At 36.0% G+C, this 16,125-nt stretch overlaps 1 protein-coding gene across 1 annotated transcript; it reads right to left on the bottom strand.

The window, feature by feature from the left end:
* Nucleotides 1-8,850: 8,850 nt before the first annotated feature.
* Nucleotides 8,851-16,123, bottom strand: LOC135075667 (general odorant-binding protein 83a-like). Its single transcript, XM_063970085.1, has 6 exons — nucleotides 16,034-16,123; nucleotides 10,688-10,763; nucleotides 10,153-10,241; nucleotides 9,773-9,875; nucleotides 9,058-9,128; nucleotides 8,851-8,951 (listed from the first exon to the last, which is right to left on the bottom strand). Exons 1-6 carry the CDS (start codon nucleotides 16,097-16,099, stop codon nucleotides 8,934-8,936), a joined length of 423 nt encoding a protein of 140 aa, XP_063826155.1. The 5' UTR covers nucleotides 16,100-16,123; the 3' UTR covers nucleotides 8,851-8,933.
* Between the last annotated feature and the right edge of the window lie 2 nt (nucleotides 16,124-16,125).

The following is a 16,125-nucleotide window of genomic DNA, read 5'->3' as shown; positions in this document are numbered from 1 at the left end:
CATCGATATTAATTATTTTCGCCGAAGTCCGCTCGTTCCTGTCGGGCCGTGACTTACGCCGTGATTTTGCATATAATTTTCTGCTCAATGAACCTCGCCGCTATGCTAAGCTATGCGACGGATCCCCCATTAAAAAGAACTTTAAATGTATTATGTAACAGTGATATAGCAAAATCTCAGCGTAGCGCTTTAAAGTTACGTAATTATAGGTACGATTAGTGTTATGTAGAGCTTTTACCACAGCGTATTATTTTAATTATGTAGGTAGGTACACCTTAAAACTACAGATATTTTAAAACACATGTCTATTCTGAAAGCCCGTGTATCAGTATCTACAGAAAATTATTTCTTTACATATTATTGGTGACACCATCAAAGGTAGAGCTTTTTTGGATACACATAAAGGCACGTACTACTTGTATGCCTTTGACGCGCCATGACGACATATCAAAGAAGTAATAGCTTCTACTTTAATATTCATCACAGCAAGTCTTTAGATGAAACATGATTCCTAAAGCTGGAGTCATCACAAAAGGCGGTGTGAAACCCTGCCTGGTGAGGTCCAGTAAGTATTACTAAGTATACATCAAATCTGTGGGTTTCTTCTACACAAAATGACATTCAATAAAGTAGTTTTAGGTGTTACACATCATCTAGGAATTGTGCAAGATTTATTATACAGAATTATACCTGGGGTTTAATTTCGGTTTTCTTACGAGCATCATTTCGGATGTCGGCGTGCCCGCGTCTCGCCGCCGCGCCATGTCGCGCAGCAATAACGCCACAATGCGGTACAACTAACGACAGCTCCTGCTAGTGATGCCAAGTGCTCTGATTTTCGAAGGACGTCCCTTTTAAAAGTCGACTGTATCATAATCTATCCCAATGCACTCCTGTCTCAACACCACATTTATGGTGTACAAGTATTGCCGTAACTTGAAGTAAATAATACAAAATCACAAGATTTTAAATAAAATTTCCAGAAAACAAAAGAAGAAGAACGCTTTAAGTAAAATAAATCTTAGGAACAGTATTTTGATAACAGGATACCAACAACAAATTGCATAATATCTGAAGTCTTTTTGAATTATTTTCTTGAATATTTCACAACCGATAATGTTATGAAATTTTAAAAAGGTTCAATAGTTCAAAATTATGAAATGTACCTAATCACGACGAAATGGGGCGGTCATTAGGTACATCCTCAGTTGCACCGTTGCGTGTCATACTAATTAATAAGTATGAGTAGCTCTTGTTAAAATGGATATTCATTCATTGCAACGAACAGAAATATCTTATTTTGGTTTATTAAATGTAGTGTCCCGCTCACGCCCCAACCTTTTGGCAGCACTAGTTGCCTCCAGCGAGACGGGTGCGACTGCGGGCGCGCGCGGTAATAAAACCACGCATTCCACTTGCAAGTCACGGACTAGATTACGGGACGGGACACGGCGACATCCTCCGCTGCGCCCCGCGACGGTCGAGTGAGCGCAGCGTGCTGATGTGGGACACGCCAACTCTCGACCCTTATCACTGTTGATCTTCTTTAAAGTGGGACAATGGTAAAAATGACACACCTCATTATTTGAGGCTTAACTTTTGTACCTGTGATATAATGATACAGAATTTCATTTAATAATTAAACCAGAAGCTATCTAAACTCCCCAGTCTTTAAGAATTTAATTATCATGCCCCTGTGATAATTAAATCCTTCCTGACTTTAAAGGGATTCTCAAACTAAGAATACACAAAGGAAAACCTTGCGACAGTGGTGAATATTATCTTTCTTTCAACATTGTGAAGTACCACAATACAATTAGGATATGGTATCTTTTGAGGATAGAAATTAGAAAATGATTCCTACGTTAGGTTAACATTATTATTAATTTTAATAATAAAGAACCTTTTATGGCATACAAAATGAGCGCTGCCAACCAGTTATACGCGGTAATATGATAATCAAACGTTTAATCTTAATTAACTACACCTGCAACAACTCACATTAACCTCGGGACGTTAGGAACCGAAGTGGTTAACCCTTACGCAGCCTTCCTTACAGCCCTTCGCCCTAAAAGGGCTCCTCGTAACCCCTGACTTGAATAACATTAAATGGGATCTTTCAAAAAGTTTTAAAGCCTCTAAATTTATATAAAAAGAAAGTAATTATCATTCCTGACAAACTGAATGATTGAGTGACTAAGTAGGTACATACAATAGACCATTATTTCGTAGATTTTCCAAAACGAAAGAAATTAATTTAAAATTTTTCTTTGCAAAGACCACATGCATGTGGTTAGAATATCTAAACTATTCTAGTTCGATCTCTTCTATCTGTGGATATTACTACTGTCACTATACATATTATTCTGTAGATCAATTTACTTACTTTAAGCGCTTTGAAAAATCTTCTATAACCGTCTCGCTGGCCAAAGCACATATTTTTCCGAATAAATAAACAAAAAAGGTGTCAAAAGCCACCTAACCGTATCACTAATGAAAACAACAAACGCGAATCCAACTCGGTGATTAAAATGCCACAGCGACCGGGACACGTCCGGTTAACATTTAGCCTTTGTTGTGATTCCGCGCACTGCGCCCAGAATTAGGCGAGGACAAAGAAAAGTCGTATCAATAAGTGGCAGTGGTGCCTGCAAATTGAATTAAATAAAACACACAAGTCCGCTAACGAGCCGGTGTTTACCCAAGTGGACACTAATTGGCTTAGCCAACGGTCGCTGCGGCCACCCGGAGCCACCAAAGCGAAATATTATTTGGACAAGACATTTTTAGAGTCAATGCGCAGATTCTTGGAAACTGCGAGTTAATTTTCTGATGTTGCAGCAGAAACACTATAAAGAATTGAGTAAACGTGTGTTTTAATTAAGCCTATTGAATATTCTATAAAAACATTGTACAGTTCAAGATGACAAGCATTAAAATAATGCATTTTTTCACTTTATTTTGAATATTCACCTACTTAATGAACAAGCATATTATTCATGCAGAATAAAGAAACAATTCTAAAACGTAAAAATCTATTATACACTAGCGGCCGCTCGCGACTTCGTACGCGTGGATCCCGTTTTACCCCCTTCATCTATCTTACGCGGTTTAGATTTTTTCATACAAATGTTTTTTCCCGCTAACTCCCGTTCCCGTTGGAATTTCGCAATATCCTGTTGTAACTAAGCTTTAAGTTTACTAAGGGACCTGCATGCCAAATTTCAAGTGTCTAACTTAAGCGGTTTAGATTTTTCATACAAAAGGATTTTCCCGGTAATTCCTGTTCCTGTGGGAATTTCGGGAATTTCTTTCTTAGTGCACCTCTACGGTACCTAAGCTACGTCCCTTATAAATTTCAAGTGCCTACGTTTAGCCGTTTAGGCTGTGCGTGGGTATGTCAGTGAGTCAGTAATACAAAAGGAATTTCCCGCTAATTCCAGTTCCCGTGGGAATTTTGCAATATCCTGTTGTAACTAAGCTTTAAGTTTACTAAGGTACCTGCATGCCAAATTTTAAGCGTCTAACTTACGCGGTTTAGATTTTTTCATACAAATGTTTTTTCCCGCTTACTCCCGTTCCCGTGAGAATTTTGCAATATCCTGTTGTAACTAAGCTTTAAATTTACTAAGGTACCTGCATGCCAAATTTCAAGCGTCTATCTTACGTGGCTTAGATTTTTTCATACAAATGTTTTTTCTCGCTAATTCCCGTTCCCGTAGGAATTTTGCAATATCCTGTTATAACTAAGCTTTAAGTTTACTAAGGTACCTGCTTGCCAAATTTCAAGCGTCTAACTTAAGCGGTTTAGATTTTTCATACAAAAGTATTTTCCCGCTAATGCCCGTTCCCGTGGGAATTCCTAAGTATCCTATAACCTGCCCATGAGTATGAAGAATAATTGTACCAAGTTTCGTTAAAATCCGTCGAGTAGTTTTTGTTTCTATAAGGAACATACAGACAGACAGACAAAAATTTTACTGATTGCATTTTTGGCATCAGTATCGATCACTAATCACCCCCTGATAGTTATTTTGAAAATATATTTCATGTACAGAATTGACCTCTCTACAGATTTATTATAAGTATAGATTTTGAGATTTTATTCCACTGAAATTAGCTGTCTAGTACATTTCTCAAGATGAAGTTTTTGAATAATGTTTTTTGAACCTCAACCGAAATGTGTCACGAAAACAAGAGCACATCCAATCACGGAATATTCATAGATGGTTTGTGGAACAACATTTGGACTGGTTGACTCCTGAATGAAGATGCAATCACTGTAACTAGACGCATGCCTCGAGTAAACAGCCTCTTGACCTTGCATACTAATAAAACCGGCACTAAGAAATAGTTAAACTAATTTGCTGAAACAACTGTTTTCTTGAGCACTGGCAACCAAATTACTAACTGGATTGTGCCTGAAGGAAAGTTTTAACTTTAATTCTAAAAATCTATGCTGCTCGTGAAGTTGTGGATGTTTTAAGAGTTTCTTATATTCTTTGGAAATTGTGGTTTACAAAATCCAAGTCATTTGTCATTGTTCATTAGCATAAAGAAACAGAAGAAAATTATCTTTTAAAGAAGAACATAGAACATACATACGAGTATAATACCAGTTGAAAGTTAACTCCAAAAATGTCAAAGATCAAACGCATATTCAAATAGCTTCATAATTTAAATTAAAATGCTGTTTCAAAATGATATTTCGGAGATGATAGCCGAACGGAATTGGTATCGCGGGATGCGGCGGGCGGCGTGCGCGGCGTCGGGCTTGTATCTTGCCGCATTAGCATATAAATTGTGTCTTCCGGTCAGAAAGCTGCCCAAGATGACGCACGTCCGTGTCCCGCCTAACCTAACTACATATTTATGCATTCACACTCCACCCATCAAACGTGTTCCATGTTAATAGAGCATATTCGGCCCGCATTATAGGGAGTAATGAATAATAAATCTGCTTTATGTTTACCTATTGATGGACGTCTTATTATGTATGAATGTCATACATTATTATAAATAAAGATCGTGTCATTGTGGTACTGAGATGTCAATGAACCTTTATAACTTAGAAACCAAGATATAAATAAGTATTATAGATAGCAATTATTGTCCCTTCGCCCCTCAAATAGCCGAATACCTTTGCCATTTAAACGAACCCTCCTTGTCTCAATCAAGATCTTTAGGGGAATTAAAGTAATAAAAGCAACAATATTTTATATCATCCGTGATAAATCAGTTGATGGTTACTAAGCAAAATTAACGGTTGTATTTGTTTTCATCACCGCCGTTTCCCAAACGATAGGGGGCAATAAAACGATGAAAAGAAGCTAATTTTTCAGCAAATCATCCCGGGACCCATAAAGTCATCAATATTCATTTTGCGGCGCGCCTCGGAAACAAACACCTTTCCGTAGGAACATAACGCGCTTCCTTTGACGTAGTGATGTTGGCTCGTTCTTACAATCAAGATAAGGTTTCGGTGTGGAAATCATCGAGATCTAAATCGATTATCAACTCCGAGCTTAATAACTTCCAGAAAATGTGTTAGTTCTGTTCTAAGATTTAAAATCTTATCATATTATTTTTTGAAAGTTTGTGTTCTGATCTCGACTACAAATCATTATGGCAGGCAAATTCAAAGCACGGGTAGGCTAGGTAGAGAACAAATAGAGAGGCATGTTGCTCAACAGCTACGTGGAAAATCATGAAGACAATATCGATTTCGAATACGGGTTACTGAAGCATAAATATTTCTATAGCCATTATATTCGAGCTTTAGATGAAACTTGATAAAGATGTCTTAGATTACTTTAGCCATACGGCAATAGGACATGGCTACATTATAATACCAATTGATATTAACTACTTTTGTACAAAAAATGTCATGTGTTACCGATTGTATTTTATGTAGGGTTCAATATTATTGCCATATTTGAATCGAATCAAGGCGCGCTCATCACATCGCTACCGTGAGCCTTTGAGGCAACTATGACGGGAGAGGCCGCGGCGGGCTAACTCAATTTATTTGGATAATTGGTTTGTTTCACTAACGTCCCCAATAAATTGTTTCACATTACTGAATACACGACGGTTCTTTGATAGCAACATAATAATTTGTGTCAAATCAATCTTATTTACATACAATTTGACTATAATAGAATAGATTTGTGCTATTACTATAATTATTGCAGTGATTTGATTTAGAGATCAAAACTTAGTGAAAACTAATCAAATATTTTGTGTAAACATAATATGCAAAATTTTTCAAATTGTGAACATTAAATGGATAGTAATTTAATTTAACAATTATTAATTTAAATAATTGACTTAATGTAGTTTCATTAAATTAGCCTGCCATGCAATTTGGAGTTACCAAAGTATGTTTGTCGAACGTGTTCGTAGTAATTACAGCGCATTTTCGCGGTCACACCCGTAGCCAGCCCGTAGCGCCGTAGCCACGTACTTTCGTAGCACGTCGCATCGTCTCGTAGCTGTTGTCTACGGTAACATGCGAGTACGAGTACAAAATGTCCGAACGTTATAACGTTTTTCTGAACCTAGTATTTTAAATGAGATTTATTTAATTTAATTTAATGAATATGTTAAGATCAGCATATTTTTATAATATTTAGAAGACAATGTTTGTCAAAATCTGATTCTCTTTACATTATCCTAAAATTTCGAACTGCAATTCCAGTCTTAGATTTGAAAGTGCGGCGCTAACCAGCGTCTAGGAAGGCAACCCACGTGCCGTTGCGGCCGCGCAACCAAGCGTCATTACACGCCGTAAATTGCCGTATCCGACGGCGCCCACGGACTGTTCAACCTTCCCAGTATTCATAAGGTACCCTTACGTAAGACAATGTGAAGATGATTTGGACATAAAGTTATTCTCTAATCGTTCGGGTTCGACTGGGGCATCATCACAAATTATCTTCGCATTTCGAAGCAACCGCCTTTAAAGCACGGCACTAACTGGGCAGGCACCGCACGTGCCGTTGCGGCCGCGCGACCAGCGCAGAGCTATTACGCGCCGACAAATTGCCGTATTCGACTTGCTCAGTCTTGCCAGTATTAAGTTTTAGATACATAAAATACTTATTTCAAGTACTTTCATGGATAAAATTGTCCGTAGTACACTCCCTTAAAGTTTGAACTTCTCTGAGCACATACTCTAGATTTTCGCCGAAACCACGAAATTACGGAACCTTGTAAAAATAAACTCACTTAACCTTGCCGGTGGCTATTCCTTGTTACGAGTCCTATAATAGAATCATATTTCTAGAAAACTTATCCAATTAATATTAAAAAAATGTGTTCAAATGAAATTTTAACTTACCAATTTATCGTATCAATTTAAAAAATAAAGATAAAAAAATAGAAGACCATAATGTGGTTTCTTAATTTCGCGTAATGACCTGCGGGTGCGTGCCCGCCGAGGCCCGCGCCGGCCGCTGGTGTCCCGGGCGCAACCTCAGAGCAAACCACTGATGTTTATTTTGCCGCAATGAATTTCCTAGCAATATTTTCTTCGTTTTTTTTAATTTTGAATACATTTGAGTACAATTCTCCGTGGCGGTTGCGCGCCCCCGGCAATCTCCAAATTGCCTCTTTATGTGCAGATGTTCCGACCCTCGGTTTTTCCGTCTTTTGAATGTCGTTTTGCTGTTAAATAACGTGCTCTTTTATTGTAACGGGAGTTTTTAAGTTCACTTTCCACATCAGCAGCCGTTATCGTCATTGTCGCGGCACATCTAATCAACATTGATGTCGTTCTCAAATAAGTCTATTTGATTTATTAACCAATTTGATACTAAAATTAGAATAGCGAGGATTGAATGTGTAATTCATCAATGCTTTTGCTAATTACATTATTTTTAAGCAAACCACCTAACAACAGTTCTTTGTCACTCTTTGTCAAATTATGATTCTTTCAATATGAGAAAAGAATTTGAAATATTTTATTGATTTGAGTGGTAAAATCGTTACCTGTGAGTTACCTTCTTCTACTTATTTACAGAACCTACTTACTGTTGCGTTTCTTCTACTATTTATGTTTGCCTTTAGCTATTGTGTTTCTATTAAGACTAAGAAATAAATGTTTCAGTTCTATTATTATAATGTTTCATAATTCATCTGACTTCGAGCAAGCAATTAGGGTAGGTATTCCAAACAAAGTTTACAAAGACGAGAAATCTGCTTTGGAGAATAATATTTTCTTTGAAAATTTAATATTAAGTAAGTAAGAGAATCTCCGCATTATGAATTTCTTAAAAGTACCTAAAGCATCTTGTTCTTTAAGTCGTAAAATAACATTCAAGTGGAGACGTAGCCGCAATCTCGATTTTTCAAATTGCTCCTTGCAATGGGAGTTCCTTTGAATTTAATTCTAACTAAAGATCACAATTACGCGTTTTACAAGATTCGAACTCATTTATTTTCCTCGAACAAATTATTTCTCGTGAAGCAAATTAATTCCTTAGCATTATACTTCTTTCAAGATCTGAATAAATTCGAGCGAGATTTCATAAAAAATAGACGGGCTGAAGGCCTCCGGCTAACGCCAAATTACGTCTTTATTTACAAGTACCTAAACATTTTCTTCTCACTGGGGAGTTGGATAAAATCTTGTGTATCTAATTTTGTGGCTTGATTCCCACAAAGTATTTAATAAACATTTTCATGACTTTTACAGCAATAACTCTTGTCGCTTACAAAATGCCTCATCATGTTAAATATTCTTGGTACAGTTTCTAAAAAAATACATTTTAATAATTTTATAGTCATTAAACTAATGTATAAAAATTATACTGGGACAGGGAAGATATATTAAATCAAAGATTTAAAGATGCTTCTGAAAACGTTTATTGTATACCTACTTACTTAGTCACCATCAACTTGCTAGCTTCATTTGATGGAGTGGAATCATCTTAGAATAAGAAGTAGAACTGAAAAAGAAATAATTTGTTGATAATCCAGTAAGCTTTCTATTCTAGGTCATCCTAGCTACTTATTGATAATACTTTTACTGTTGTATAAGGAATTTTGACTTACATCTGGATCCTTATCGTACGAGCATTTGTGAACATCAAAGGCTCTTTGACACTTATCCTTGTCAGGGGAATCTAAAAAGTACAAAAATAATCGGTTTAATTAATAATCGGTTTAAAAATAATTAGTCGGCCGTTTGGTGTAGTGGTTCGAAACGGACTACTATTCCGGAGGTTGCGGGTTCGATTCCCGCACAGTACAAACATTTGTGTGCATGAACATATTTGTTTGTATTGGACTGGGTGTTTTCTATGTATAATATGTATGTATTTACAAAAAAAAAAAAAAGTATTTAAGTATATTTATATCCGTTGTCTAGTACCCATAGTACAAGCTTTGCTTAGTTTGGGACTAGAAGCGCAGTGTAAAATGTCCAAGGATATTTATTTATTTATTTATTTATAATAAAGCTTAAGCTAATGTGATTCTGTACAGTGAAAAAATAAATAGTACCAGGATTCTTTTAAAGGCAGGTACTTAGTAGGTAACTAAAATAAGTAAAAAAATAAATATACATATTTTGAAACCTGAAACCACTAAGCGGAGTTTAAGGTTTTTCAGCACACAACATAAAAAAAATCTTGTATGTGAGTACATACAAGTTTTTAATTTAGGTTGTAGGTAATCCACTGTGAAAAACTATTTTCAGGCGGAGCACGAAGTTGAGAGCATACTCGTAGTTACATCACCTACTTAGTATGCAGATATCTATACTTGCCGAGATGTTTGCACGAAAATATCATGTTCTTGGCCCTCTCCGTGTACTGCTCTGGGATTATACTGACGACCATGTCATAATCAACCGAACCATCGTCCTCCACCTGTACACAAACATATCATAAACGTTAGATACATCTTATTATTAATTTCTTAAGTAAAACAAGCTACTAACTAATCTACGTTCAAACAAGAATCCACCTGAAAATGAATACCAACGCAAACACAAAAAGCAAACGGGATATTATCCGTTTAACCGTAGCATACCTTTGAAAGCGGAGCAAACGAATTGAATTAAAAATAAATTAAACTCATGTTTGTATCTAATTTCGCGGAGCCGGGACGGTGAAGAGAGAAATAAACAAAAGACAGAAAACTCACGAGGTTCGCTTCCTCCATCAGGCAAAACATATAGCACTTCAATTTCTTGTCTTCCTTAAATATGCCTTTTTCGCAATTCTGTATATCCTCTGGGGGCAAGAATAAAGGGTTTTAATGTGTGTACACTTAAAAGTGGATACTTAAGATACTACTTAACACATTACTTTTGTACTAGAGTTCAAGGCATTTTAAGTAGGTACCTACTTATTAAATTGTATTATTTTATTTGGGCTGAAACGGGACCTAGTCACTTGAAGTATTATAGGTCTTTACATTGTTTATTTTCTAATTTAGATTCCCAGTTCTAAGTAACATTTTTTAGTCATGCCATTATGCTGCATATACCTACTAGCTATACGAGTTCAGTTTTGTTTGTATGATATGTGGATCTAATTATTTAAGAGTCAAGCTTTCAAAACAAATAAATGCCATCTTGAAGGCTCAGCCTATTTAGGCCCTCGGTGGTAAGACAAATCCGCGATTGTTTTACGTCACAAGCATCCCCGAGCCGCACAAAGGAAAAATATAAACTCACCCTCGGCGACCCCGGTCTTACCGACGCACTCGTTATGAACATGTTGTATTATTTCTTTGATTTCGTCACTGAGTTCCTGAAATAAGATTTAGGTATATTACAGTTACAAAACACGCCACAACAAATCTCGTCTGCGAACCCTATAAGGAAAACCATTCAAATTATTTCGTTTCACAAAAAGGTACAAGGCGTCGACACGTGAAAGCGCTCTTGTTGTTCCATCACAACATAAGATAAGCCACTTTCATAATTTACTACCTAGCTGTGAATACGTGGAAAAAAATTCGTAACAATATCATAAATCCTTTGGTTATGGTTGTATTAAGATAAACATAGTTTTTTGTTTAACATTATGCTCTGAAATCCATTTAACTAAAAATGCAGAAACGATAAAAATTGAAAGTTTATATCGTAGAAATGTATTATGGAAAAAGCTTTGCTGCCATATTTGTCCCATATTGTGGACAAGTTGTCCTTCGCGGTAGTTTATGATTGTGTCAGTAGACCGCCTACCGGCTCACAGTAGTTTGATATTAAAAATAGGTGGACATACGATCGAAAGTCATAATTTCACCGAAACAAAAATTGTTTTGGATTGCATTTTGAATGCTGATCAACATTTGTCATTATACATTTTTCGATAAAACGAGCCTTTCATGCTTAAAAAAAATATGACAAGAAAATTTGTATGGAGAAAAATCTTTTTTATTTTTTTTCTGGCTACTGTTGCAAACTGTAGCGGTCAAACCTTATGTAGTCGTAAGTACCTATGGTGCCTAACATTACTACTTAAATACTTTTTGCGGGCACGCGCGGCCAAGCGAGTAATGGACATGCAAAATTTGAAATATTTTTATTTATTCATTATTGATTTTAATGCACTTACAGCAATTATTAATAGATAAATATACTTAGTCTAACTTACTACAGCCCCCTATTACCTCATTTCACGCTAAAACCTTTCAAACTAGAACCTAAGTTTGTAGGTACTAGGTAGTCTAAGTTGTTTTTATTGTCATTATAATATTCACTACTGGTCTACTGGTTATCGTGTAAGATAGATTAGGTCGATATCAACCCTTTACCTAGGTATATACCTACTTTTTGGCACTTATAATACCGACATACATGATTAAAAAAAGTCTTCCAGCAAGAACCCTTGACTTCAATGGTTATGAAAGATTTTTTAACTTTCTAGAGTAGTCCTGAATAGAACCTTAAATCATTTTGACTGTCATAATCGATTACAGTAGCTAGTGGGATAGTTTCAATTTTGATAGAACTGTAATTTCCAGTTCTTCTGTTGAATAGTCTTATACTTTCGCAAAAATATTCTTTTTTTTGGCTCCTTTATAGAGGTGTAAGTTTCTTTCCCTTCGTCTAAAAAGATAACGTACATAACACCTTTATAAGTAGCCTCAAACATAAAGCATACCTTTACCCAATCATCGAACTGAGAAAAATCTGAAATTCGACATTTATCACCTTCTTCCATTCATGTCTTCAAATATTATCTTCGTTCGAAAAACAATCAAAAAAAGATATTTTAGCCTATTTACTTATCTTGATCAGTGTCCAAAATAATCAAAGTCACTCACATACTTACTTTTTCCGAAAGAATCCAATAGGCAGGTTTGCAGTAGGTAGGTACACCAAAATGTTAACACATTATCTGCACCATGTATCAGCAGTTTTTGTGTACGTTAGCTGGCATATAAAACTATAGGTAGAGGCGTACATAATGGATCTGCAATAATGTGTGTATTGTAATGTGTGCAACACGGCTCAGAAACGTGGCCTCTCAATATAGGCCTTATACAATTTAAGCTCAAAATTGCACAACGTGCTATGGAGAGGGCTATGCTCGGTGTTTCTTTACAAGATCGAATCAGAAATGAGGAGGAGATCCGTAAACGAACCAAAGTCGTTGACATAGCCCAACGGACTAGCAAGCTAAAGTGACAATGGGCAGGGCACATAGTACGCAGAACTAATGGCCGATGGGGCAGCAAGGTTCTGGAATGGAAGCCACGTACCGGAAAGCGCAGCGTAGGACGTTCACCTACAAGGTGGACCGACGACCTCATAAAGGTAGCAGGAAGGCGCTGGATGCAGGGCACCACCAAGCGGCCATTGTGGAAATCATTGGGGGAGGCCTATGTTCAGCAGTGGACGTTCTATAGTTGAAATGATGATGGATGATGAATAATGAATAATGTGTAGAAGAGGGTTACGGATATTTCCATTTATGATGGAATTATTTGACTAACTGAATGGAGAGCCATAAAAATGTATTGTTTACTATATGGGTTGCAACCCTTACTGAACCCACTACCTACTGTAATCGATTATGACAGTCAAAATGATTTAAGGATCTATTCAGGACTACTTTAGAAAGTTAAAAAATCTTTCATAACCATTGAAGTCAAGGGTTCTTGCTGGAAGACTTTTTTTAATCATGTATGTCGGTATTATAAGTGCCAAGAAGTAGGTATATACCTGGGTAAAGGGTTGATATCGACGTAATCTATCTTACACGATAACCAGTAGACCAGTAGTGAATATTATAATGACAATAAAAACAACTTAGACTACCTAGTACCTACAAACTTAGGTTCTAGTTTGAAAGGTTTTAGCGTGAAATGAGGTAATAGGGGGCTGTAGTAAGTTAGACTAAGTATATTTATCTATTAATAATTGCTTTAAGTGCATTAAAATCAATAATGAATAAATAAAAATATTTCAAATTTTGCATGTCCATTACTCGCTTGGCCGCGCGTGCCCGCAAAAAGTATTTATGTAGTAATGTTAGGCACTATAGGTACTTACGACTACATAAGGTTTGACCGCTACAGTTTGCAACAGTAGCCAGAAAAAAAATAAAAAAGATTTTTCTCCATACAAATTTTCTTGTCATATTTTTTTTAAGCATGAAAGGCTCGTTTTATCGAAAAATGCATAATGACAAATGTTGATCAGCATTCAAAATGCTATCCAAAACAATTTTTGTTTCGGTGAAATTATGACTTTCGATCGTATGTCCACCTTTTTTTAAAATCAAACTACTGTGCGGCTGGCAAGCTGATGGATGAGTGCCGGCGGGAGACAGCGACACTATTGCTCAATGTCTTTGCCTGCATACCTAATGCACTTGCCGCGCACGGGGCTCCAATGACACACGACGCCACGCGTGTCGGCTTGGTCGGCGATATTGATTGTGTCAAATGATTTCAGCAACGTCTGTATAGTTCATCAATTTTGGCGCTGATCGGATAACTTCTTCTGGGATTGACATAGCTTCGGATTGATAACTCATTTTACTCGTAAATTGTATCCCTCCCTAATAAGCACCTTTATGAAGACTTTAGAAAATATGAAATTTCAGTATCTAATACTGGCAATAAGTTGAAGTACTTGAACTCAACTTGCCTAACTACTTCTTAATATAATATGTAGAGCCTCATTGTAAAACTAAATAATACTTAAGTATGATATTATTATTGTTTATTTTGTTTTATGGTATTTGACAAACGCTTCCGTGGTCTAGTGCTATATAGTCTTAGATTAATAAAACCTAGATGGATAGTCTTCATACAAACGCTTCGTCAAGAGTGAGGCAAAAATCTTATGTCATTAGTGTCAATTTTGTTGGGGAGTGTAGACAGTGAAGGCGATTTTCCCGAAAGTAGGGAAATTTTTAATACGTTTTTAATTATTTTATAACTAACAAAAACAAAACGCATCATGTACTTACTTATTTATTGAATTCAAAGTACCTACATAATTACAATAAGATAAATCGACTGAAAAGTCTCGATTTCATAAAAAAGGAAGTGTATTTGTACGGCGAACAATTGGGAAATAAATTTTCTTGTTACTGGTATCATTCCCGTATTTAATTTTTGAAAGCCAAATTCAAGCAAAATACGCGTCGAATCGTAGTACTTACTTATGAAATGTAACACTGGTCACTTTCTTTAGTTTTTCTGATGTATTTAGACACCCTTTCACAGCACAAACCGTCTTAATTAATTAAAAGTCGTCGGACGTGTTTACCAATTTTTCACTTTGACAGTTCATGTGACGTTTACGAGTAAGCCATTCTGGCTTACTAAAATCTGCCTCACCTTTCGTGCACTGACTATCTATCTAGGTTTTATTAATCTAAGTATATAGTTAGATAATTGCCCCTCTAGATACGATGATCGGAGGAAGAAAATGAAGGCAGTTGAATTAAAAGAGTGAGTAGAAAAAATTGAAAACTCTCCATGTGTACCTACCTACCAACTGACTGCCCGAAAATAACAAGCAACAATTCTGAGCAGATCTGACAACTAACATGCGGTCTCCGTTAATAAGTACTTACCACCTACACGAGAGATAATATTAAGATATTTTACTGAGACGTATAAATATACGAATTGTAACGATAAATATTGGTACAAATAAAATACTAGAGAAAACTTGCCCAAAATATTAAATAGGTACGTACCTACTTTATTAAACAAACAGTCTGTTGCCTAAGCCTCAACATTAACGTGGCTAGTAACCTAGCTTAGAAAGGTAAAAACGACAGTGGAGACAAACCCACGCAAGTTAAATGAATATTTAACGTTATGATACAAGTTGATGCGCATTGGGTAGGTCCCGGTGGAATCACGACTTAATATTTTCTTTGAGAATGTTATCTCATTTTTAATATTGGAACGACTTATTTCCCCTACGGTGTTCACAAAGGCAACGCATGTAGATCAACAGAGGAGAGCACACTGGCAACTGAATAGTAATAAGAGACCTGCCTACTCTTGAATAGTTAAAGCTCTACATTTATATTCACAAAAAGATATCGGTGCTTTGTTTTGTATTTGGTGATGTTCACTTGTTTTAATATCAGGAACCAATGATGCATTAAACAGATATTATTAAACCTCCTTAATAATAAAATTGGCATCATTCTGTAAGTTATAGCAAAAGAGAAATGCATATATACTATAGCAACTGTGTGATTACGTGAGTACACTTTACGGCTGTCGTTAATCGCTGATAATAAAGTAAAATAGTCTAGATTAAATGCAAATGTTTATTATTTTATGGCATTTTTATAGTAAAATAAATAAGTAGAGCACTTGTGGCTGTAACTTATCTACCGTGACGTATTTCATAAAAAAATAATATAATTTCAGAAAAAAATGGGACTGAGTTATGAAGTTATTTTTAGAAAAATAAGGATCTTACTTCCGTACCTATAGGTGTAACAGGTAAGAATGTTTGTATAATTGTTTGTAGATACACACCACGAACTATAAATGGCACGCATGGGATATAATTTTATAAGTTCTGACTTACCAGCGTTTCTTTAGTGTTTCCAAGTATAGCAAATGCAAATATTATTGCCAATATGGTCCAGATCATGGCGGTGGGCCATCCACACGCCAGTA

Source organism: Ostrinia nubilalis, chromosome 1 (genome assembly GCF_963855985.1).
Source record: "Ostrinia nubilalis chromosome 1, ilOstNubi1.1, whole genome shotgun sequence".
Lineage (NCBI taxonomy): Eukaryota > Metazoa > Arthropoda > Insecta > Lepidoptera > Crambidae > Ostrinia > Ostrinia nubilalis.
Note: the sequence above shows the minus strand (reverse complement) of the source record. Positions and strands in the feature narration are given on the sequence as shown.

Excerpts from the sequence above, each read along its gene's own strand:
- LOC135075667 (XM_063970085.1), bottom strand. The coding sequence starts at position 16,099 with ATGATCTGGACCATATTGGCAATAATATTTGCATTTGCTATACTTGGA. Across the intron at positions 10,242-10,687 it reads TAAGACCGGGGTCGCCGAGG|AGGATATACAGAATTGCGAA; the intron begins GTGAGTTTATAT and ends TCTTGCCCCCAG. Across the intron at positions 9,876-10,152 it reads TGATGGAGGAAGCGAACCTC|GTGGAGGACGATGGTTCGGT; the intron begins GTGAGTTTTCTG and ends GTTTGTGTACAG.